Source organism: Pelophylax lessonae (genome assembly GCF_965119305.1).
Source record: "Pelophylax lessonae genome assembly, chromosome: 4".
NCBI lineage: Eukaryota > Metazoa > Chordata > Amphibia > Anura > Ranidae > Pelophylax > Pelophylax lessonae.
The window spans coordinates 316,388,913-316,414,758 of NC_138771.1; the positions used below are offsets into that span (position 1 = coordinate 316,388,913).

The 25,846-nt window shown below is 43.9% G+C and overlaps 1 protein-coding gene across 3 annotated transcripts in view; it reads left to right on the forward strand.

Annotated features, from left to right (window-relative positions):
- The first annotated feature begins 3,781 nt into the window (after window positions 1–3,781).
- Window positions 3,782–25,846, forward strand: part of DBN1 (drebrin 1) — a 181,822-nt gene continuing 159,757 nt past the window's right edge. For 2 of the 3 annotated variants that reach the window (XM_082254790.1, XM_082254791.1), the window contains exon 1: window positions 3,783–3,965. In XM_082254790.1, coding sequence (XP_082110916.1) covers window positions 3,880–3,965 — 86 coding nt within the window. In that variant the 5' untranslated portion in view covers window positions 3,783–3,879. Of the gene's footprint in view, window positions 3,966–25,846 lie in introns of all 3 variants that reach the window. The other variant, XM_082254789.1, reaches the window with a different exon arrangement.

Sequence of the window (25,846 nt, forward strand, 5' to 3'; positions counted from 1 at the left end):
CTCAGCCCCCGCTGCCCTCTATGGGGGATCGGATGAGAGCGGACCGCCTGTCCGCTCTCATCCGATCCGATTACTGAACGGATGGAAAAATAGGGTTTCCATCCGTCCAGATTTCACGGACAGGATCGGATACGGATGGCAGCGGGTGTCAGCGGAGGTGTCTCCGCTGACATCCGCTGCCCCATAGAGCTGCATGGAGTATCCGATCAGATCCGCCTAAAAAAACTGACAGGCGGATCTGATCGGACCGCCCGTGTGAAAGAGCCCTTAATCACGTTTATGGATGAAGATTTAGTCACGATTTTTGACACGATTTCTCATTTGTGATTTGGGACAATTTATTTATAGTGATTCTTATATCACCTGATTGGAACAATTTATATTGATTTTATATCACTTGATTATTTTAACTTGATATTTAATTTTCACTTGATATTTCAACACCGAATTATTTTATCTTTATTGATTGATGTTCACTTGACGCAGCAATATTATTATTTTCATTGTATGAGGCATGTGTTGTGGTGGAAGGAGGTAACATTGTATGAAGCAGAGTGTGTTGTGGTGGAAGGAGGTAACATTGTATGAGGCATGTGTTGTTGTGGAAGGAGGTAACATTGTATGAAGCAGAGTGTGTTGTGGTGGAATGAGGTAACATTGTATGAAGGCAGGCATGTGTTGTGTTGGAAGGAGGTAACATTGTATGAGGCAGAGTGTGTTGTGGTGGAAGGAGGTAAGATTGTATGAGGCAGGCATGTGTTGTGGTGGAAGGAGGTAACATTGTATGAGGCAGGCATGTGTTGTGGTGGAAGGAGGTAAGATTGTATGAGGCATGTGTTGGAAGGAGGTAACATTGTATGAGGCATGTGTTGTGTTGGAAGGAGGTAACATTGCATGAGGCATGTGTTGTTGTGGAAGGAGGTAACATTGTATGAGGTATGTGTTGTGGTGGAAGGAGGTAACATTGTATGAGGCATGTGTTGTGGTGGAAGGAGGTAACATTGTATGAGGCATGTGTTGTGTTGGAAGGAGGTAACATTGTATGAAGCAGAGTGTGTTGTGGTGGAAGGAGGTAACATTGTATGAGGCAGGCATGTGTTGTGGTGGAAGGAGGTAACATTGTATGAGGCTTGTGTTGTGGTGGAAGGAGGTAACATTGTATGAGGCAGGCATGTGTTGTGGTGGAAGGAGGTAACATTGTATGAGGCAGGCATGTGTTGTGGTGGAAGGAGGTAACATTGTATGAGGCATGTGTTGTGGTGGAAGGAGGTAACATTGTATGAGGCTTGTGTTGTGGTGGAAGGAGGTAACATTGTATGAGGCTTGTGTTGTGGTGGAAGGAGGTAACATTGTATGAGGCATGTGTTGTGGTAGAAGGAGGTAACATTGTATGAGGCATGTGTTGTGGTGGAAGGAGGTAACATTGTATGAGGCATGTGTTGTGGTGGAAGGAGGTAACATTGTATGAGGCTTGTGTTGTGGTGGAAGGAGGTAACATTGTATGAGGCAGGCATGTGTTGTGGTAGAAGGTAACATTGTATGAGGCATGTGTTGTGGTGGAAGGAGGTAACATTGTATGAGGCATGTGTTGTGGTGGAAGGAGGTAACATTGTATGAGGCTTGTGTTGTGGTGGAAGGAGGTAACATTGTATGAGGCAGGCATGTGTTGTGGTAGAAGGTAACATTGTATGAGGCATGTGTTGTGGTGGAAGGAGGTAACATTGTATGAGGCAGGCATGTGTTGTGGTGGAAGGAGGTAACATTGTATGAGGCAGGCATGTGTTGTGGTGGAAGGAGGTAACATTGTATGAGGCAGGCATGTGTTGTTGTGGAAGGAGGTAACATTGTATGAGGCATGTGTTGTGGTGGAAGGAGGTAACATTGTATGAGGCATGTGTTGTTGTGGAAGGAGGTAACATTGTATGAAGCAGAGTGTGTTGTGGTAGAAGGAGGTAACATTGTATGAGGCAGGCATATGTTGTGGTGGAAGGAGGTAACATTGTATGAGGCAGGCATGTGTTGTGGTGGAAGGAGGTAACATTGTATGAGGCATGTGTTGTGGTGGAAGGAGGTAACATTGTATGAGGCATGTGTTGTGGTAGAAGGAGGTAACATTGTATGAGGCAGGCATGTGTTGTGGTGGAAGGAGGTAACATTGTATGAAGCAGAGTGTGTTGTGGTGGAAGGAGGTAACATTGTATGAGGCAGGCATGTGTTGTGGTGGAAGGAGGTAACATTGTATGAGGCATGTGTTGTGGTAGAAGGAGGTAACATTGTATGAGGCAGGCATGTGTTGTGGTGGAAGGAGGTAACATTGTTTGACGCAGATGTGTTGTGGTGGAAGGAGGTAACATTGTATGAAGCAGAGTGTGTTGTGGTGGAAGGAGGTAACATTGTATGAGGCAGGCATGTGTTGTGGTGGAAGGAGGTAACATTGTATGAGGCATGTGTTGTGGTGGAAGGAGGTAACATTGTATGAGGCATGTGTTGTGGTGGAAGGAGGTAACATTGTATGAGGCATGTGTTGTGGTAGAAGGAGGTAACATTGTATGAGGTATGTGTTGTGGTGGAAGGAGGTAACATTGTATGAGGCATGTGTTGTTGTGGAAGGAGGTAACATTGTATTAGGCAGGCATATGTTGTGGTGGAAGGAGGTAACATTGTATTAGGCAGGCATGTGTTGTGGTGGAAGGAGGTAACATTGTATTAGGCAGGCATGTGTTGTGGTGGAAGGAGGTAACATTGTATGAGGCAGGCATATGTTGTGGTGGAAGGAGGTAACATTGTATGAGGCATGTGTTGTGGTAGAAGGAGGTAACATTGTATGAGGTATGTGTTGTGGTGGAAGGAGGTAACATTGTATGAGGCATGTGTTGTTGTGGAAGGAGGTAACATTGTATTAGGCAGGCATATGTTGTGGTGGAAGGAGGTAACATTGTATTAGGCAGGCATGTGTTGTGGTGGAAGGAGGTAACATTGTATTAGGCAGGCATGTGTTGTGGTGGAAGGAGGTAACATTGTATGAGGCAGGCATATGTTGTGGTGGAAGGAGGTAACATTGTATGAGGCATGTGTTGTGGTGGAAGGAGGTAACATTGTATGAGGCATGTGTTGTGGTAGAAGGAGGTAACATTGTATGAGGCAGGCATGTGTTGTGGTGGAAGGAGGTAACATTGTATGAGGCATGTGTTGTGGTGGAAGGAGGTAACATTGTATGAGGCATGTGTTGTGGTAGAAGGAGGTAACATTGTATGAGGCAGGCATGTGTTGTGGTGGAAGGAGGTAACATTGTATTAGGCAGGCATGTGTTGTGGTGGAAGGAGGTAACATTGTATGAGGCAGGCATATGTTGTGGTGGAAGGAGGTAACATTGTATGAGGCATGTGTTGTGGTGGAAGGAGGTAACATTGTATGAGGCATGTGTTGTGGTAGAAGGAGGTAACATTGTATGAGGCAGGCATGTGTTGTGGTGGAAGGAGGTAACATTGTATGAGGCATGTGTTGTGGTGGAAGGAGGTAACATTGTATGAGGCATGTGTTGTGGTAGAAGGAGGTAACATTGTATGAGGCAGGCATGTGTTGTGGTGGAAGGAGGTAACATTGTATGAGGCATGTGTTGTTGTGGAAGGAGGTAACATTGTATGAGGCAGGCATGTGTTGTGGTGGAAGGAGGTAACATTGTATGAGGCATGTGTTAGAAGGAGGTTAGAAGGCAGAGTGATGTGATTTGTGGTGAAGGGTGTGCACTAGGACCCCGCATCTCTGACACTCCCCGCCCCTCCCCAGCTGCAGTCCCAGCCCCCTCCATCTCTCTCCTTCTCATCCCAGTCCGCTGCCTTGTCTCTCCATCCCCCGGCACACAGTCAGCCTGCAGCCGGTATGTCTACCGTTAGCTTCAAATCCCACCGTCTGGAGCTGCTGGCTGCCTATCAGGATGTCATCCAAGATCAGAACTCCATAGACTGGTGAGTAGGAGGCTGGCACAGAGTGCAGGTCCATGTCAGTGTACTGGGGGGTGCACGTGTGTGGACGCTGCATTATGGTGCAGAATTGGGGTGTAGGACACATGTGCTGGAGGGCGGATGGGCAGAGCAGAGGGGGGATCACCTTGCAGTAAAGCCTTCATTACAATGCATTGTGTGGGGTTATTAGGAGGAATAGGATGCTGGTGAATGGGGGTGCATATGATTAGATGGTGCATTAGATCAGGTAATGTGGAGGAGCAGGGCAGAGTTGTGGTAGGAGGGGCCAGAAGCAGAGCAGTGCAGGGATTGGGGTGTATGGAATATAGGGCACCGCTTGGTGACAGTGCAGTGCAGGGGTGTGTTATCATAATGGAGGGGATGCACAGAATCCAGAACATGACTGCTGATTGCATGGCTGACCCCACAATACTGGACAACATATGCACTAAACATGACAGTTATCTGGGCCATTGTTCTTTTCCATCAATCAGCCAGGCTCTGTGCTGCAGTAGGCAAGATGGGGTCTGATAATAGACCAGCACATCCTAAACCAACCCATCACACATTTTAGTGGCAGTGCGGGCATTTCTCCATCTATTATTCTCATTGTCCTTTTTCATTCCTGTATGGCAGACGTCAATAAGATCAGGAGGGTGTTGCATTGACAGGCGCATGGGATGATGCACAATGCCCAGACTGGCAGGGATGCTGAGCTGTGCAGAGGGGCCGAATGGGGGCTGCTGGGTTAGATCAGATCCTTTGTGTCTGATGAGCTGCAAAAAAGGGGAATTGGAGGACATTACTGGCTTACAAGGGAGGGTGGGTCACAGGATAGGAGAGAGCCCAGTCTTTTTTTTTTTTTTTTTTTTGTGTTATCTGAGATGATTTAGGGGGGATTGGTGTGGGAGGAGACCTTGGGGAGACATTGAGAACTTCCATTTGGGTGGGTCTGTCCAGGATCTAGGAGGTTGGTGGGGGTGAGATCAGACAAGGCGATTACAGCATGAGAAAAAAATGGTTGAGATCAGCCTTTTGGGTTTGCTTGAACTTCCTATGGAATGTTAGGACTCGTGGGCTTCATTCACCTTTTTTGGAGGTGAGCTGGGAATGGGGGAGCGAGACATGAAATAGATGAGTTCTCTGGAAGAAATCAGTGGGTGTTAGCTGATGGGATGATGCAGCTCTGGTTACCAAAGCATACGACCAGCTCTGTCCGGGTGAATTGTGCTCTTGGCTCACATTCCTCACTCAGACTGTGTATTACCTCATTCCCCCCCCCCCCTTTTTTTTGTAGCAACCCCTTTCTTTACTTGTTCTTTGTTTCTGGTCCACTGTACAGCATTTCTCCTGCTCCTCCCACTTTATCCATCTCCTTCCACCTTTATTAGAAATCCTCAGCTATTCTGTAACCCTGTCCAGTGTCAAAGAACGTCCCAGAGGATGTAACCCTAATGACGTACCGTCGCCTTGTGCAACTCTACGTTTTTCTGAAACTGTAGCTGATTAATCATAGAAACTGGACCAGGAGGATCATAATTCTAACGTTTATGTGCTTCAGGTTCTTGTATACATATTATTGTTCGTCTCCACACTGCTCCACGTGCTGTTGCCTTTGTCTGGTGCTATGTGAACACTATTTACAGTATCATATTTTTGTCTTCTCCCTTAGCCAGTTACCCTCTGCTCTTGGAAATGGTTTTTGGAGCCTGGAGCAACCAGTTTATCTGTCCTACTGTAGGTTTGAAAATTAATGGAGCAGTCATCATACTATGGGAAACAAGGACGCCTCCTGACTTTACCAGATAGCAGGCACTTGTTGGAAGGTTCCCCCAGCTGTGCCTCAGAGTGATATGGCAAAATGAACACCTTTACCAATCACAGTGTCTTGGTATAGCGGTCCTATTGTTTGTTACAGCAGAATACCCATCTTTGCCAACCACAGTGTCTTGGTACAGAGGTCCTATTGTGTGTTATGGTGGCATGACCTTCTTTGCTAACCACAATGTCATGGTACATAGGTCCCATTGTGTGTTATGGTGAAATGATCACCTTTGCCAATCAGTGTCTTGGTACAAAGGTCCCAATGTTTGTTATGGGGGAACGACCACCTTTGCCAACCACAGTGTGTTGGTACAGAGGTTCTATTGTGTGTTATGGCAGAATGATCACCTTTGCCAATCAGTGTCTTGGTACAGAGGTCCCATTATTTATGGCAGAATGGTCACCTTTGTCAACCACAGTGTCTTGGTACAGAGGTCCCATTATGTGTTATGGCAGAATGATCACCTTTGCCAATCAGTGTCTTGGTACAGAGGTCCCATTATTTGTTATGGCAAAATGGCCACCTTTGCCAACCACAGTGTCTTGGTACAGATGTCCTATTGTGTGTTATGGCAGAATGATCACCTTTGCCAATCACAGTGTCTTGGTACAGAGGTTCCATTATTTGTTATTGCAGAATGAACACCTTTGCCAATCACAGTGTCTTGGTACAGAGGTCCCATTATGTGTTATGGCAGAATGATCACCTTTGCCAACCACAGTGTCTTGGTACAGAGGTCCCATTGTGTGTTATGGCAGAATGATCACCTTTGCCAATCAGTGTCTTGGTACAGAGGCCCCATTATTTGTTATGGCAGAATGATCACCTTTGCCAATCACAGTGTCTTGGTACAGAGGTTCCATTATTTGTTATTGCAGAATGAACACCTTTGCCAATCACAGTGTCTTGGTACAGAGGTCCCATTGTGTGTTATGGCAGAATGATCACCTTTGCCAATCAGTGTCTTGGTACAGAGGTCCCATTATTTGTTATGGCAGAATGGCCACCTTTGCCAACCACAGTGTCTTGGTACAGAGGTCCCATTGTGTGCTATGACAGAATGACCTTCTTTGCCAATCAGTGTCCTGGTACACAGGTCCTATTGCCAATAAGAGACTGGTATATGCCTAAAATGTCACCAGCTCTGGTGACTTTTCTGGTCTGCATTGTGATGGTTCTCCTCTACAAATGTCCTTGTGTGGCTTAGAGTAGAATAATCAATTTACAGAATTAAAAGCACATTTAACCTAAAAGCAAACATATGCTCTATTGCAGGTTACAAATTCTTAGATACATTTTCTTTTCCTTTTTTCTCACCTTGTGATCTGGCCAGTAAGTCTGTTTTTTCACAAGATAAAACACAGCGTAAAGACCTTGAGAGTATATATGGTGTCCTACTAAACAGCCCAGATGATGGTGCTGATGTGTTTATAAACTATTTGGCTGCGAGAGCCAATTGTGGATTAATTCCAGTGCCACACCTAATGCTCAACTACATGTCCAAGCAGTAAACACTCTTGCGGTGGTGTTGAATTAATGTGCCAATCTCCTAAAGTCAAAGAGGTTTAAACCAAAGTCCACAGTGAATGGCATGCACATAAAAGCAGCAAACGTAAATGGTGCTTACACTAGATTCCGCGGCAGTAGATGAAAAGTATAACTAAACCACGGTAGGACTGTTGTCTGGGGTGCACCCCTACAAACTACCTGACCAGCGGGTATAATGTGGCAAGATCCGTGCTTCCTAGAAGGTGAGATTGGAGGAAGCTGCAGCATTCAAGGCAGTGGGGATCCTAGAGCTGCTCTGTCAGGCTGGAAGTGCATCACTGCTGATAGGAAGTCCTCAGGCAGCCATATTTCCGGAGTCTGTAGTGCCAGTAAGCATTCAGGGTCTCCAAGATGACCTGTTTCCAGGTCTTGCCTCTTTGTCAAAATCTCTCGTTTTTCACGAGAACAAGCTTTCTTCCAGATATCAGTTTACAAGAATGAGACAAACCATTCATGTATATCCTGTATCCCAAAAGGGGAAAAAAAACACAGTTTTGGCTTTCATTTGTTAGTCTATTAATATCTGAAATTTGCTAGTCCATTTAACACTACCCCCTCCAGACTGGCAATGCTTCTATCTGCTGTGCCTCCCATTCTCCTTTATCCAGAGTGGTGCCTCTCTAATACAGGAGGTGTGTTACTGGCCTAATTACCAGGTAAACATTTGGAGAAAAAAAAAAACGAATACAGCCATCACATATAAGGATAGGTAAACTGCAATATACAGAATTACTTTTATGGTTTTGGGTTTAATACCTCAAGTGAAAAAAGTCTATTCAAGTATGTATTCTTAGCCCTGGTGGCTATGTTTGTCCTCCATAGTCCCACTTTATGTTGGAACATAGTCACCCCTTCTTGCTGACACCTGAGATGGACTAGGGCCCAATGGGAGTTGTAGTGTGCATAGAGCAGTGCACATGACCGCAACTAATAGGCACTGCTCATTCCAAACAAACAGAAGTATGGGGGGGGGGGGAGATGCTTGAGAGCTCATGGAGAATGTTATGAGTAGGCTGAAAGACACAATGAGAAATAGTTTTATTGAAAATAGATTACAGTGTAGTGAATGTGTACGGATTATTGTTGGATTATGAGCATATAGTTTACTTAGAGGTGCACTGAATAGAAATTTTAGTACCGAAAATCCAGGATGCACTTGGCCGAAAATGAGTTTTTTTAAAAAAAATCTATATATTTTTATATATAATTGTATTCTATTCAACTTTTTAATTAATATGAATATGAATTTGTCAGCCATTATTGGCACCTTTTTAGCTCAAGAAAAGCTCAAGAAAAAAAATCCCTTTTTATATTTAATGTATGTCTTCAGGATGGTTTGTTGCGCTTCCATTGTGGTGTTAAAAATCCTGCTTGCTGCATTTTTTGTTCAGTTAAAAAAAAATAAAACGCACCAAAAACGCACCTCCCCATTGAAATGCATTTAAAACGCAGCAAGGACGCATCAAAACACACCCTGTTATGTTTTTGATGTGGTTTTTGAATCACGTGACCTGTGAAAAACACAACATAAGCACAGAAAAATCACGGCAAAATCGCACTCGTTTTTGGCACCATTATTGGCATCGCCAAATGCTAACACCATTTTTGGCTGATATGTTTCGGTGCATCTCTTACTGTCACTTTAACCACTTGCCGACCGCCGCACGACTATATACTGCGGCGGTCAGCCCCTCACAGGCAGAGTGACGTACCGGTACGTCACTAGCCTGGGAGGGTCTGGGGAGCGAGCGCGCGCCGCCGGGGGCGTGCTCCCGCTCCCCCCCCCGCGCGTGTGACCGGCGGACCCGATGTCCGCCGCTCACTCTGCGATCGGCGGGGGAGAGGGAGAAAGGCAGGCAGCTTGTGTAAACAAGCTGCCTGTCAGTTCTCCCTGTGTAGAGACACTGATCATACAGATCTACTATGTAGATCTGTTGATCAGTATAACTACACCTCAAGCCACAGCCAATCACAGTTAGAATCACGCCCCTAGGGACACACACAGCCCCTCCCTCTCAAATAAAGTTAACTCCTTCACTGCCAGTGTATTTTTACAGTAACAGTGCATATATATAGCACTGATTACTGTAGAAATGTCACTGGTAACCCCAAAAGTGTCAAAAATGTCAGTCAAGGGTCCGATCTGTCCGCCGCAATGTCGCAGTCCCGCAAAAGAAATCGCAGATCGCCGCCATTACGCGTTAAAAAAAAAACAACAAAAATGACAAAAATCTTTCCCTTTGTTAGTAAACGCGATAACTTTTGGAGCAAACCAATCAAAATACGCTTTTTGCAATTTTTTTTTTTACCAAACATAGGTAGCATAAAACAAATTGGCCGAAAATGTTAAAAAATTTAGATTTTTTACTTTTTTTTTTTTTTTTTGGGGAATTTCATATAAAAAATGTGAAAAATATTATTTTTGCAAAATTGACGCACTTTTTTTGTTTATAGCCCATGATCAAAAAATCGCACAGGTGATCAAATACCACCAAAAGAAAGTTCTGTTTGGTGGAAAAAAAGGACGTCAAATTGGTTTAGGTACAACGTCGCACGACCGCACAATTGTCCGTTAAATTCACGCAGTGCTGAATCGCAAAATACCCCCTGGTCAGGAAGGGGGTAAAATATTCCGGGGCTTAAGTGGTTAACATGACATTAGTGTAGTATTGCATTCTGGGAATTGCCCTGTGTTAGGATTATCTGTGTTTTTTTTTTTGCTTGATACTCTTCTTTGGGGTGTGACCTATAATCACTTACTGTAATTTGTGTCCACCTAATATTGGTTCATTCCTGCAGATCCCAGATCTCTGCCACACCCTTTTTTCTTCTTTGCACTTTGCCATGTAGTCTTTGTGCTCCACATCTTTACTCCTCTTTAGGCCTCTATATAAAATCTGTACTGAGAGAAATATGTAGGCATTTTGCTGAATTCTCTTTTGAAGCAACTTTCCTTGCTCAGGTTATTATGCTGATCCACAGGCCTTAATGCTTCGAATCACTGGTCCAAGACTAGATCAAGAGTTCTCACTTTGCTCTTACCTTTTTTGCCTGCAGGGGTTCCAGGTCAGTTACCTGGACCAAGTAGCTTAATGTGATTGTAAAGGTTCGTTGCTGTTTTTTTTTTTTTTTTTTCTTTCTTTCTTGTGTTATTTTAAAATAACAAACACGTTCTGCTTACCTGCTCTGTGCAGCCCCAATCCTCCTATTCTGGGGTGCCCTTGTGTCGCTTCTGGCTCCTCCTCTTCATCGGGTGTCCCCAAGGAGTACCACTTTCCACGGGGGCACCCGTGCGGGCGCTCTCACGAGTCCTGCTGCTGCATCCATTGACACAGACAGCAGGACCCGGACCCCCTCCCCCGCTCTCGTGTCACTGGATTTGATTTACAGCTGCGGGAGCCAATTGCTACTGCTGCTTTCAGTCTATCCAATGAGGTCCAGAGACACCGGCTGTAGCTGCTGGGCTTGTGCTCGTCACTGGAACGTTTGGATTTAGGTAAGAATAATGGGGGATCTGGGGGGCAGCTGGAATCAAGAAGGTTTTTCACCTTCATGCATAGAATGCATTAGTGTGAAAAACCTTAAGACTTTACTACTCCTTTTTAAGGTTTTGATAAGGAGAGGTCAGCAGTGGCTGCCTTTGTACACGAATGGTAAAATGACATTGCCCCAAGCCCATTAAGGGCTCATTCAAACATGCAATAGCCTTTGTCATCCCTCTGAAAAGCAGCCCTTGTCTATCACTTTTCAGAAGGTGGTTGAAAGGCAACTTGGAAGGAATATGTTGCCTCCTCACTGCTTGTTTTAACCCTTAAATGGACAAACAACCATAATGCAACAGCAGGGCTCCTCTAATATGAACAGGTCAGGTTCAGCAGTGGTAGCAATATTAGCGAATGAGCCCTAACAGCCCCACACACGGATGCCAGTTACCGACCCCACCAACTAGATTATTTTTGTCTTCCTGCAGCAACAACAACAATGTGGCAAATCCCCATACAGCTTTATCAGGTGTAGATTAAACCATTTGCTTGTAAAATTATCTCCAAAGGCAGCCTCAGTCCCTATCTCTTACATAGACCTCCCCTATGCGTTTGTCACTCTTATGGTGCCCATACACTAGACAAAAAAATAATTTGATCAGATTCTGTCATTTGTACCATTCGTCTGTTTTTCGTACAATGAATGGGGCACAAATTGAAAATACAGTTTAGTGTTTGACTTTTCAGAGCTAAAAAAATCGAAGGAACAGATTGGAAAATGTCTGCCAAATGAAGAGTGACTTGAAAGGTTAATGTGTTTCTCGCCTGTTAAAAATTGAAGTGTTCTTAATGCCCATGTGACAATGGACGAAAGACTGATTCATTTATGTCCATTGTACAATTTATCATTCAAAATTTGGCCATTTCATGATGACGCTATCGTTTTTTCTCTCACGACCAAGTTTTTGTTATTCACAACTGAGTTTGAATTATTTTTCATATAGTGTATGGCTAGCGTTCCCTTCTGCAAGAAAGAGTTCCCTAGTTTTTTTTTTTTTTTTAATTTTCCTTCTTTCAGTCTACCACTTCTTCTAGACATCAGGCCTTGTATTGATCTTTCCACTTTATTAATGTGTTACTATAGCCAAACCTTTTGTCATTATATTTGAGTAGGGTATGATGGTTAGTAGGAGTCTACAGTGAAGGGAAGTCCTCTTTTTTTAAACTGTCCATTCATGCAGAGATTTATTTTGTTCAGCCTGCATGTTAAACAAAAGCAACACATCAGATTCCTCCATTCACGATAAACCACATGGATGAACGAATCTCCCCTGCCAACTGTTGTATTCTGACAGCCAGCACTTGCACCTGCCAGAATACCTGAACAGTGATTGGCTGCAGTTACTCTTCAGCCAGGACTTTTCAACCTGGCTCCTTTAATCTTCGGATGAAAGTTTGTCGGACTAGGAAGGGTTGACAGGGTCACCCACAGGATGGATTTCCACCTATTCAGCAGGAAATGTCCAAAATTTGATCGGTCTATGGCCATCTTTAGATAGTTGTCTTAAGGCCCGTACACACGTGCAGATTGTCGGCCGAAAAGATTCGGCCGACGACCGATCGGCCGATTTTCGGCTTGTTAGTATGATGCTTCCGACAGCCGACAGCGCACTTTCGGCCGAAAAGAATCTGTCGTGCAAGCATTAAAATTTTTGTATGCCGACACCAGAGCGGCCGATTGTTAGCCAGTCAATACAGAAATGGGGCCGACCGACAGCAGATTTGCAAGACTGGGCATGCTCAGAAAAGAAAAAACACAGGGAAAGTTAGCCATCACATGACATCACTTCTGCAGTCGGCGGACAAAATTCTTGTGCAGTCTTTTGCACTTTTCAACAGACACGACAGCCCGGAAACAAAAGACGGCCGATCGTTCGGCCAACGATCTGCACGTGTGTACGGGGCATAAATTTAAGGATATCCTCTTAACACTTGTGACCTCTATAAAATGTTGGATTCCCCAGCACTTTGTCATTGTGACAATGGCTTGTATATACTTGCAGCCACCATTGCCACCCCTCTGTAAAGCAATTAGTGGTAGATCACTTTTCAGAGGCATTCAACAGGCGGCTTGGAGATATTTCGCCTCCTGAATGCCTGTTTTAAGTCTTGAAAGTCGGAAACACCACATGGCAACCACATGCATTAAACACGACTGCAGGGCGACCTCAATCACTTAAATGGTTGGCATCTGGTGGCGGTTCATCCGGCTGAATGAGACGGGTAGTAAGATAACCGGTAGTGGCTCAACCACTTATTTTTACCAACACACACATGCACACACACACACACACCTGTTCTTGTAAATCTATAAATCCTGTTTAATAATATTAAGAACATAGAACAGTGAATCTCCCGAGCGGAGACACAGACAGTAATAAAAACTTGACCTGCCCTTCTAATCTTTTCCCTTAGCAATCCAAATAAAACATTTTAGGCTGCATTCACACCTGGGCATTTTGAATTCGAATTTCAGATGCCAATCATTTTAATGGCACCTGAAAACAGTGCGGGTGGGCCGTGATTGTCACGCTAAGCTTGTTGCCCAAAAAAGGATCGGGAGCTTCTTTTGAATGTGGGTTTTCCGTGATTGCTGCGTGATTTATTCCGCCAGAACTGTACCACATTTTTAGGTGCCATCAAAATGAATGGCATCTGAATTGCAATGGCATCTGAACGATTTGTAATTTTAGCAGAACGTTTAAAAATTTACAGACAGAATCGTTGAAAATCTGCCCACAATTCAAAAACGCCAAGGTGTGAATACAGTCTAACGCCTGGGTCACACGCATGCAGGTTGCTGTTGATGCGTTTTTTCCAGTGTGTTTCCGATGCATTTTTAATGCATTTGTTTTTTGTAGGTGTCTGTTGTCATTGCAGGAGAAATCATCAAAAGCACAGCAGAAACTAATAAACACAAGCCCTGCATTTGTGACTAGATTCCGCTGTGTTTTTATTGAACTCTATTGTGTTGTGGGGAAAAAAGTCCTTGACCCTTTCCAAAAGACGCACCGGTGGAAAACACGGAGATGTGAATGTGACCCATAGGAAGATCATGTTAAATGGACTGTGGTGCGCTTCTGCAAAACTGATACGCACTGAAAAACGCATGGGTATGAAGAAGGCCTTAGTGATGCACTTTAGAAGAATCTTTGTTATCCCAAGTGTCTTCGCTTTGACCGCTACCTTGCATTTTTCTGGTATCATTTCTTTTTTACCCCCATTTCCACTTTTTCATTCTCTAATCTAGAGGTCGAAATTGTGTGGGATGAGTGACCTTAAGCGTGATCCCAGAGTGTTTGATTATCCTCAGACATGTAATACATCTAGGCAGACACTTTTGGGTTTGACATATTTTGTCCTGGAAATAAGACCCTTGGGATCCCGACTATGAAAGGTTGAATACCACTGAATAGCAATTTTCTTCCTTACTTTCAATCACAAGTTCCATTTCTTAGCATGCTTTAGCTACGGTGTTTTTATTTTTTAAACCCCCCTTCATTGGGCTATTGTTACTTTCTATTTTCTTTATGTACTTGTTACATGTTTGCCATCTCAACGTGTTAGTGTTATAAAGCCATTAGTACAGAAATCCATTAGCTGGCATTGTTTCTTTTTGTTCTGCTTCACTTCTGAAATATGAGCACTCTCCAGTTGGTGCTGAGATTGGCTCGGAGTGTCATTCCACTGCATTACACATTCTGCTTATACCAAGGGGGGTGTACAGCTGTGTCCTGTACCTCTGCATTGTCTATATACCTGATCAGTGGCAGCAACAGCTGGTGTCTACTCATGAATGCTGCATGGTATATTGCCTCAGCATTAAAGCCTTGAATTTATCTTTTTTTTTTTTTTTTTTTTTTGCCTGTTTGAGAAAATTACATTTATTTTGCTCAGAGGTACTTAAATATCAGATCTAAGCAGCATAGCCTGAGGTAGAGGTACAAAGTGCCGCATTAATAAGGCAAGTGCTGTAAATAAAAATATTTCAGTAATTTTTTATTGTAAAATCCTCAGGTCATTGGAAAGATAGTATCCTAATTGTACTGGACAAGGGCTGGATATTCATAGGCCTGGGATATAGGCTGTTGCCTTCAGTTAATTGAACACTTGCAATGCTTTTTTGCATACCCCTGTAACTAGCATTGCACCAATACCGATACTGGTATCCCTGCCGATACTAAGCATTCGCACGAGTACTTGTACTCATGCAAATGCTCCGATACCTTCAGCTTTGGTTCATAAATGTTCGGGCTGGATTGCAGTGCGATTTCAAAGCTCGGTTCTGTGCGATTATTTCATTCAGTGGTTCAAGTGCGATTCCAATACGAATTGTAGTGTATGAGATTAGCAATCGCACCTGATTTTTTTCAAATCGCACTGCGGCTGGCCTGCACGGATGTGAACCAGCTGTAAAAACTCACTGAAACGCACATGAAAACTGATGTCTGTGCAAGTGAAATCTGTGCAGTTTTCATGCCTGAATGGTGTGAACGAGCTCTAAAAAAAAAAACTGACACATGACACGGAGTTCCACCCATTTTTATTGGTTGGATTACATAGATGTATGTAATCCCCTTTAAAACGGCTTTTACCAATGGAAACTTTATTATTTTTTTTTTTGCTAGTAAATACCTTAATTTCTGCTTTTTCTCCTCTCCTCACTTCCGGGTCCGATCGGCGATGAGGTCATTTGGCGATTCGCAGTGTGTGCTGGGATTTATTCCATGCCAGAAATCTCGCAGGAGCTGAGCTGTACTGAGCCGTGCCTGCCCCGCCTCCGCCCCGCCTCCGCCCCGCCTCTTCTCAGTGAGTTGTAGTGTATGCATTGTATTCAGGCCGTTCTCTGCCCCGCCTCCTCTCAGTGAGTTGTACTGTATGCATTGTATTCAGGCCGTTTTCTGCCCCGCCTCCGCCCCGCCTCCTCTCAGTGAGCGAGGACTGAAAGCATTATATCCTTACTGAGCTCACTGAGAGGAGGCGGGGCGGAGGCGGGGCAGAGCACGTTCTGAATACAATGCATATAGTACAACTCACTGAGAGGAGGCAGGGCGGAGGCGGGGCGGAGGCGGGGCAGGCACGGCTCAGTACAGCTCAGCTCCTGCGAGATTTCTGGCATGGAATACATCCCAGCACACACTGCGAATCGCTGAATGACATCATCGCCGATCGGACCCGGAAGTGAGGAGAGGAGGAATAAAGCAGAAATTTAAGGTATTTACTAGCAAAAAAAAAAGTTTCCATTGGTAAAAGTCGTTTTAAAGGAGATTACATAGATCTAAAGTTACGAAAATGGGTGGAACTCCACTTTAAAGGAGATGTAGAGCTGAGGCTCATTTGGCTTTACATCTCCTATTGATCACCTGCAGTGCAGTTCGTTCTGCACTCCTGAGACCTGGTTTCATCTTGAAGTCCGCTCTCTGCTGACGTCACAGATGTTGGCCCAGGCACCCGCGTCATCACGACCATGGAGTTGGGATCCACCAGGTGCCTAGACCGACACTCGGCTCAGCCTCTCAGCAAGCCACTAAGAGCCTGAGGTGGCTGTTCCCCACCCCTCCACAGCCCAGCGCTCCAAATGAGCAAGGAGAGGGCAGAGCTGAGAGCTGCTGATTGACAGCCAGCAGCTCTCTGCTCAGGGAGCTGTCAGAACCGACCAATCGGCGGTATTTGATCGCTCCGTTCTCAGTGTAGAGGTGCTGGGGGACAGATGCAGCATCGGACCAATGCTGCATCTACCTAGGTAAGTATAAATAGGGGAGGGAGGGGGGAAGGAATCCTATACTTCACTTTTAAAATAGGGAGTACTTGGAAAAAAATATCAGTACTTGATCCTAAAAAACTGGCATTGGTGCATCCCTACCTGTACCTTACGCCACTCTAAGACCTTTGTTTTTTGCTAGCGTCCTTGGGTGGTGGACCTGTTCTCCCTTGTGGAAAAGTTTTCTATTCATAAATCATTCCAATTTACTTTGAATTCTGCAATCAACTCTTTACTGTCTCCTACTGTAAAATTAGAAGCAGTGTATCCTGATCAGTGCAACCCCGGTTATGCTGTGTGAGCTATGCTCAGACCCCATGCCAAGATTTCAGGCATTGAAACAGCTTGGCCACTCCAGTGCAATGCATGTAGTTAGCAGGGTGCTATTACAAGTCAAGGGCTTTGGGCCATTCCTAGTTTCAAGACACTGAAGCCCCCACAAGTGGTAAGACCACTATGATGAGTGAATCCTGGACCCATACAGGGACCAGCGACATAGAAAGGGAAGACACATTCATCCTGTTATGATAGCTGATTACTTTGGCCTTATGGCAAATATAAGACTTAATATCTCCACTACTTGCAGTATAATTATTAGTGTCTCCTGAAAAGTAATCTATATTTCATTTATTTTTAAATATTTAACTAATTTTATATTATTTGATTAAAGGATCAGTCCACAAAAACATATTTTTTTAGTTATGGGAAAACCTGCTGGGCTAGGTCATCCCCTGCCTTCTTAAATGGTATTTCAACACAAGATCTCCCTCCTGTGACCAAGACCCTGATAAGTGGGGCGAAACCCGTCAGGGCGCGGCCCTAGTAGCACTGGCTGGCTGAGGCCACAAAATGTAGCATTTACTATGGGCACTGGGTTCGGTCTCTCTCTCTTGGAATAGTAAATGGATGCCTGTTATAATCCTGGATACTGATAGTGAAACATTACAGCCCCTACTTGGAGTTTCAAGCTCAAGCTTTTCATATCATGAGATCTCCCTGTCATAATTCACACCTCTGTGTCTGTCTACCTTGGAGATTCGGAAGTTCCCAACCAACTTTGCCGGTTCCAGAACCTCCAGTTGTGTTCCCCAGAATAATAAATGAATAACAAATCCAGCAGAGGAAGAGTATGACCCTCATAAAGCAAGTGTGCAGACGTAGGAGTACAAGTGCATATATCTCACCAATAGGGTCTCCCAAGATATAGAAATGTCAGGTGGTGAAATTTTATCATGAAAAAATATTTACCAAAAACGGAAATCAGTTTTGGGCAGACTGACCATTCGCCCCTCGTTCACATTGAATGCGGCTTTGAAATCGCGCCATTTCAAAGTTGCATGTCACGTTGACTTCAGGTGCAACTTTGAAGACATTTATGAACAAATGTCTATTCAAGTCCCACTCCAAATTGCCATAAGTAGTGCAGGAGCTACATTTTAAATCAATGTAGCACCCCAAAGTTGGCATCGCACCGATTTGAACATGGCCATTGCTGTTGATAGGGTGTGTGTGATTTGTCATACTTTTTGACAAATCGCTCCAATGTGAATGAAGGTTGAAAAAGGTCAAATTAGTGGACTTTAGTGCACTGTTACCTTGACTTTTGTCTGAACTAATGAGCAGAGCATAAATATGTTCCAAGTATAAAAGGACTAATGGTTTTTATATTTTTTTTATTTTGTTTTTACTTTTATTCAAAGCTTGGAATTCTGCGATGTGCCAGAAGGTCTGCAGTGAACCCTTGCATTCTCTTAAATATTTGGGGTTGTACAGACAGCTGGGTACTTGGTGACTTTCCCCAAGTCATGAGTAAACCGACACAGCACTTTCACTTGATAAGAAACGGGACATTTGTTTAAAAAAAAAAATTATATATACATACATACATTTTAAAGGCAAGAGTGCAATTGGGAGCCAGCTAGTCTGGTTTAAGACTAGCAATGGAGGGTTGCAACTAATCATATAACGTGTGATTGGCTGCTGGCCTTGGCTGCTTTCATGGTACACAGATTGCTTCCTATTTGCAGAAAAAAATGAACTAATGGGATTCATCAACAAGAGCTTATTCTTGTAGAGCTAAATTAGGGCAGACTTGCAGCACTAGGGTTGTTGGTCCTCCCTGTGCTTGTGTGAGTATCCTCTGGGCACTTCATTTTCTTCCCACAAGCCATAGACATGCTGGTTAGTTAATTGGCTTCTGACTAAATTGGCATTAGTATGTATGAATTCCTTAGACTATAAAGGCAGGGACTGAAGTGAGGGCTCATTCGCACCAGAACGTGGTATGGAAAACCTGCGTTCTGTGTGCATTTTCTGCACTTTGTTCAAAACCCTGGGTGTGCGATCTTCTGCAGGTATTAGTATTTTCCTAAAGACACCCCAAACGCAGTGCATTTGCATGCACCAGCATGGTTTCCCCGGTACCATGTGTTTTGGTGCAGTGTGTTTTGAAAAGTGGCGCATGCACTACTTTATGTGCAATTTTTAAACCCGCTCAAATAAATGGGCTGAGAATTGCACAGGATGGAGTCGCAAAGGAATCGCACAGAAATGCCCCCTGTGTGTGAAGCTGCCCTGAATGTGCAGTATATGTAAATTGCTGCATAAAAATATGAACCCTGTATAACAAAGGTTTTAATACTTACTGTCCATACCACTGATTGAATAACTGCACTAATGTTAAAGCAGTCTGTAATCCTTGTGCCTTTCGCTAAATAAAGAATTAAAAAACAAAAAAGCCGAAGGAAAAAAAAAAAAGTCTTGAAGAGCAAATTGCATAAAAATTCCGCACTATGATAAACGTAATAGGCTGCAGCCTACCTCATACATTTATCCCAAAATAGGGATATATAATTGTAAGTAGAAAAAGGAGGATGAGTGGCGCTGCCTGATACCATGAGAGTTATGAGGCCATGGGAGAAATTGAGTCTGACAAGTGTCGGTCATCCAAAAAATTACGTTGAATAGTGCTATAGTGCAACAAAAGCTATGTATACAAAAACAACAATGCCAATGGCAGTATAATGGCTAAAAAAAATGGATAAATAAACTAAATACCCCCCCCCCCCCAAAAAAAAAAAAAAAGGGGGGGGGGGAAACATCAATAAAGTGATAAGTGCAAAAAGTCCAAAAAAAGTAAGTCCATAGAAAATTGGTATAATTAATCGATCTTCAGTGCCGGGTCACACTTGGGCGATGCGGGAAGGCTGCGAATTTGCAGCCTGTTCCCGCATCGCAAATGCACATCTGGCAGTTCACACTGCCATATACGATACGCAGGGGGTGTCAATTAAATGTTAACGACACCCCCAGTTTGATTGCATATCGCAGTGCGATCTGACAGTTTGCACAGGATCGGATCGCACAAGTGTGAACCACTGTGTGATCCGATCCTGATGCGGCTGAAAAAAATGGTCATGTGCGAGTTTTGTGCGGGTGCAGTGCGAATTTAGTCATACAAAGTGTATGGCTGAATTCGCACTGCACATCCGATCGCATGTAATGAAGGAGCAGTGCGCTCCGATATTACATTTATCGCCGCACACGCTATAGTGTGAACCGGCACTCAATGGTGATTCGTGACTGTGAAGGCACACTTGCTCCCCCTCTCTCCCAGGACCGCCCTCACCAGAGAGACAAACCCCTACAGGGGTAACTAACATCAATTGCAGTTAGAATGGCTGTTGTATATATGCTCAGTATTGGAGACCTTTAAAGTACAGACCACGAATGCCAGTATACTTGAAAGTCCGTCTTAGTGACCACAGCTATGTAGAAATGAAAAACTTCATAGTGGGATTCCGTAAACATGAATGGTTTATTTAAATGGTAAATGTATACTCCCAAACGAGCTGTAAAAACGAGCTGTAAACAGACAATGTTTCCGAACGCTGTGCGTTCCACGGACCAGAAGTGTGCAGAGCGGAAGTGACGTAATGACACTACGCGTTTCAGTGGCTGGTGGGAGAATGTTGATGATTCCTCAGCAAACTTGGCTTTTCAATAGAGTAAAGATTGGCAGCAAGACAGGTACACTTTTTTTCTGTAAGAATGCACTTTAAATTAAAAAAAAAAAAAATTTTTCTTTTTTAGCACTTTTCAATTGCCATTTATTAGTAGAAAAGGCTCCCCGATTTAATCTCGAGCAGTAATGTTCTTTTAAACAAGCACTGGCTGTCTGGCTAATTGGATTTATCTTTGTTAAGGCCTCAGGGTGGGTTGCGTGTATGTGCTGAAACATTGTTAATGAAATATAAGGTATATGTTTTTTTGAAGTTGGAATATGCTCATTATGCCTTTTTTTTCAGAATGTTACTGTAGGGAAGTCAAATCTCCATGCCTGATCTATAACCCTAAAGAAAAGAGAACATCTTGAAATGATAACTTATTTATTTTTTCGGTTCTACTAGAAGTCTGTTCAGCCCATCCTGGCCTTGTGTCCTATTAGGTGTGGACATTTTCTCACACAACGCTGATAAAATATTATGGGAAATTCAACCGATTCTAAGGAGTGGCCGCCTTTGTAAGAATTGCTATTTATTCTGCCTAGAATTCTTTATTTGTAATGGTCCATTAGTTATTAGGAATGTGCTGTGGGAGATTTGTATTAACTATTGAAAACCCAAGCAGTTTTATGTTTTCTTATATAGTTAATCTGGTTGAAAAAAGACTCAAGTCCATCCAGTTTTTAACCAATAGAAAGCAGAAACCCTGTAGAATAAAATAATGGCGAGGTGGGGGTGATTCAGAGTGGAGTAAAAGTGTTCGGGGAAGCTCTACAGTTGGTTGTGGTCTGGAAAAAAAAAATAATACCAAGTTTATTGTAACCGCTTGCTCGCCTTTTTTTCTGGCACAGTTGTACAGGCTCCTCTCCTGTACTGAAATTGCCTACTTGGATTTCACTTCACACTGAGAGATTCTCACAATGTGCATTAGAAACTGCAGAGCCTGCCTCATTTTCTGGCTGGTGGACTTCAGCATAATCTGGTCCTTTTCTCGCCAGCCCTTCATAGAGGCTTAGCGTCACATATATTGGCACTTTTCCACTGCAAGTACCGGCTCGGCTCTACTCGGCCCTGCTTGGCCCGGTTTTGCTTTTCCACTGCTGGTACCGCATGATACAGTGTTGGAACGGTTCGGTACGGTACGGTATGGTTTGCTTTTCCACTAAAGTAGTACTAAAGTTAAGTGGGTGGGATAACAATGGGGTGGGTGGGATTATCTGACCAATCAGTGGCTAGTAGTGACTGTATGCAAAGGATTGTGGGATATGGTACCGGGTATGGTACCTCTTGGAACCACAATCGAGTAGGGGTACTGTTTTTGAGAGCTGTACCGTTCGGTTCTATGCAGTGGAAAAGCGCCGCCGTACCGAACCGTTCCTACACCATACCATGCAGTACCAGCAGTGGAAAAGCACAAAAGCGAGCCGAACCGTTCGGTTCCATGCAGTGGAAAAGCGCCATATGTGTTATGTAGGGTAGTCTGCATGGAAATGCAGCCTACCTATGAATTGTAGGGAAACGAAGCCTGCCTAGGAATTGCAACACCTTCAGACTGATAACCACCTCCTCCCAAGAACCATCCCACTGCCCTTGAGAGGATTACTGAGGCAGGGTGCTGTGATGTTTTCAGGAAGCTATACAGAGCACCTTGTCAGCCCTCCCACCATCAATGATCTAACTGCATTGCATGGAGATAGACAGAGACCCCAGTGATAAAGGTATTAAAAACACTTCTAAAAATGTATAAAAAAAAGCAAGCATTCAGTTGTCTCCGCTCACCACTACAATGCATTATGTGCCATGATTGGGCTTCCTCAGTAGGTCCCATTTTGTGGTGTGGATTATTGGATGGAACTTTTTTTTTTTTTTGAGATATGTGATAGATATTTAATCACACGAACTGTCTGTCTGAGTCACCATTTGTGTTGTCATAAGTATTTGGGAAGTTTTATTTATTTTTATTTTTTTGCATTTATTATGATATAAGTTCAGCTGCACTTATTTCATGCGTTATGACCCCGTTCACACTGGAGCGACCTGGTCGCCTGACAGGTCGCCTGCCCATAGATTAGCACAGGACCCGTTCTAATAGGAGCGACTTGTGTCGCCAATAAAAAAATCAAAGTTTTTTTTTTTTTTTTTTCATCAATTTAGGCCAATATGTATTCTGCTACATATTTTTGTTAAGAAAAAATCCCAATAAGTGTATATTGATTGGTTTGCCAAAAGTTATTGTGTCTACAAACTAGGGGAAACCTTTTGTCATGTTTATGTATTCATTTTTTTACTAGTAATGGTGGCGATCAGCGATTTTTAGCGGGACTGCGACATTGCGGCGGACAGATCGGACACCTAACTGGCAATTTTGAGGGGACCAATGACACTAATACAGTAATTTGTGCTAAACATATGCACTGTTACTGTACTAATGACACTGGCTGGGAAGGGGTTGACACCAGGGGTGATCAAAGGGTTAAATGTGTGCCTAGGGGATGCTTTTTAACTGTGTGGGGGATGGACTTACTGGGTGAACCTGTGTTCCTGATTAGGAGGAACACCGGATCCCTGTGTTCAGCAGTGTGCCATGTTTACTTCAGCAGACCACTGCTCTGTCTCCATGGGGAGCAATCGTGGGTGCCCGGCAGACACCCTGTCCACTGCACCCGCTGATTGGCTCTAGCTAATTGGCACGTCCCCACTAACTGCTACACGAAATACGCAAAACGGCGTACCTGTTTGTGAACAGAGCCGACCTGCCGCAGTATAACTACGGCAGCTGGTCGGCAAGTGGTTAAACTGTCCATACGTATGTAGCGTTCTCTCATTCAGCATTGGATGCAGACTTCCAGTCTCATACCCGGAACACAGTAGAGTCTTCATAGCGGCATTCAAAGAAAGTGATGTATTCTATCAATGAATAGAAAGCTACCTTTTGATTGGCTGAGTCAGAGAGGCAGAATGATGACGTCACAACCTCTGACTCAGCCAATGAGAGGAAGCTTTGTATTTATGGATAGAATACATCCCTTACTCTGAATGGCTGAATGCCCCTGTGATAGACTGTACTATGTTTTGGGTATGAGACTGGAGGTCTTGGCTCGAAACCGGAACACAGTGCGATATGCTGTATGTAGCCGGGGCTATGTACAGTTTATACCGCACATCCAGTGGCCTCACATGTTAGTGAGGGACATAGTTTGTTTGGGCCAAGCTGGCCCAAACGAACTATGTAAAGTGTATTAAAAGATGGGAGTTCAGCTTTAAACTGCAATAATGCATCAAGGAGGCTGAAGGCAAGGTAAGTATTCTGCTATTGTTAGGGGAAATTTAAGACGAAAGGTAAATCTTTCAGTACTGCTTTGGCAAAATGTATGTTTTTGGTGATATTACCTATAAAGCCTGGTACACACTAACAGTTTTTTTTTTTTTTTCTTGCACCAAAAAAAAAAAAAAACTGTCAACTCTGGTCTGAGCCGCTGTACTAACCATCTGACTTTAGTACAGCGACCTCCCCTGTTGAGCTCTTCTGACAGGGGGATGGCCGATCAGCCTTCTCTGCCATTGGCTAAGAGCACTGATCGGGACTGGGTCAGCTGCTTTTTTTCCAGTATGCTTGTCTTGACAGAAGCCAGGTAAACTGACATATACAGTGGGTACGGAAAGTATTCAGACCCCCTTAAATTTTTCACTCTGTTATATTGCAGCCATTTGCTAAAATCATTTAGGTTCATTCTTCTTCCTCATGAATGTACACATAGCACCCCATACTGACAGAAAAACACAGAATTGTTGACATTGTTGCAGATTTATTAAAAAAGAAAAACTGAAATATCACATGGTCCTAAGTATTCAGACCCTTTGCTCAGTATTTAGTAGAAGCCCCCTTTTGATCGAATACAGCCAGGAGTCTTTTTGGGAAAGATGCAACAAGTCTTTCACACCTGGATTTGGGGATCCTCTGCCATTCCTCCTTGCAGATCCTCTCCAGTTCTGTCAGGTTGGATGGTAAACGTTGGTGGACAGCCATTTTTAGGTCTCTCCAGAGATGCTCAATTGGGTTTAAGTCAGGGCTCTGGCTGGGCCATTCAAGAACAGTCACGGAGTTGTGAAGCCACTCCTTCGTTATTTTAGCTGTGTGCTTAGGGTCATTGTCTTGTTGGAAGGTAAACCTTCGGCCCAGTCTGATGTCCAGAGCACTCTGGAGAAGGTTTTTGTCCAGGATATTCCTGTACTTGGCCGCATTCATCTTTCCCTCGATTGCAACCAGTCGTCCTATCCCTGCAGCTGAAAAACGCCCCCACAGCATGATGCTGCCACCACCATGCTTCACTGTTGGGACTGTATTGGACAGGTGATGAGCAGTGCCTGGTTTTCTCCACACATACCGCTTAGAATTAAGGCCAAAAAGTTCTATTTTGGTCTCATCAGACCAGAGAATCTTATTTCTCACCATCTTGGAGTCCTTCAGGTGTTTTTTTAGCAAACTCCATGCAGGCTTTCATGTGTCTTACACTGAGGAGAGGCTTCCGTCGGGCCACTCTGCCATAAAGCCCCGACTGGTGGAGGGCTGCAGTGATGGTTGACTTTCTACAACTTTCTCCCATCTCCTGACTGCATCTCTGGAGCTCAGCCACAGTGATCTTTGGGTTCTTCTTTACCTCTCTCACCAAGGCTCTTCTCCCCCGATAGCTCAGTTTGGCCGGACGGCCAGCTCTAGGAAGGGTTCTGGTCGTCCCAAACGTCTTCCATTTGAGGATTATGGAGGCCACTGTGCTCTTAGGAACCTTAAGTGCAGCAGAAATATTTTTGTAACCTTGGCCAGATCTGTGCCTTGCACACAATTCTGTCTCTGAGCTCTTCAGGCAGTTCCTTTGACCTCATGATTCTCATTTGCTCTGACATGCATTGTGATCTGGAAGGTCTTATATAGACAGGTGTGTGGCTTTCCTAATCAAGTCCAATCAGTATAATCAAACACAGCTGGACTCAAATGAAGGTGTAGAACCATCTCAAGGATGATCAGAAGAAATGGAAAGCACCTGAGTTAAATATATGAGTGTCACAGCAAAGGGTCTGAATACTTAGGACCATGTGATATTTCAGTTTTTCTTTTTTTAATAAATCTGCAACAATGTCAACAATTCTGTGTTTTTCTGTCAGTCTGGGGTGCTATGTGTACATTCATGAGGAAGAAGAATGAACCT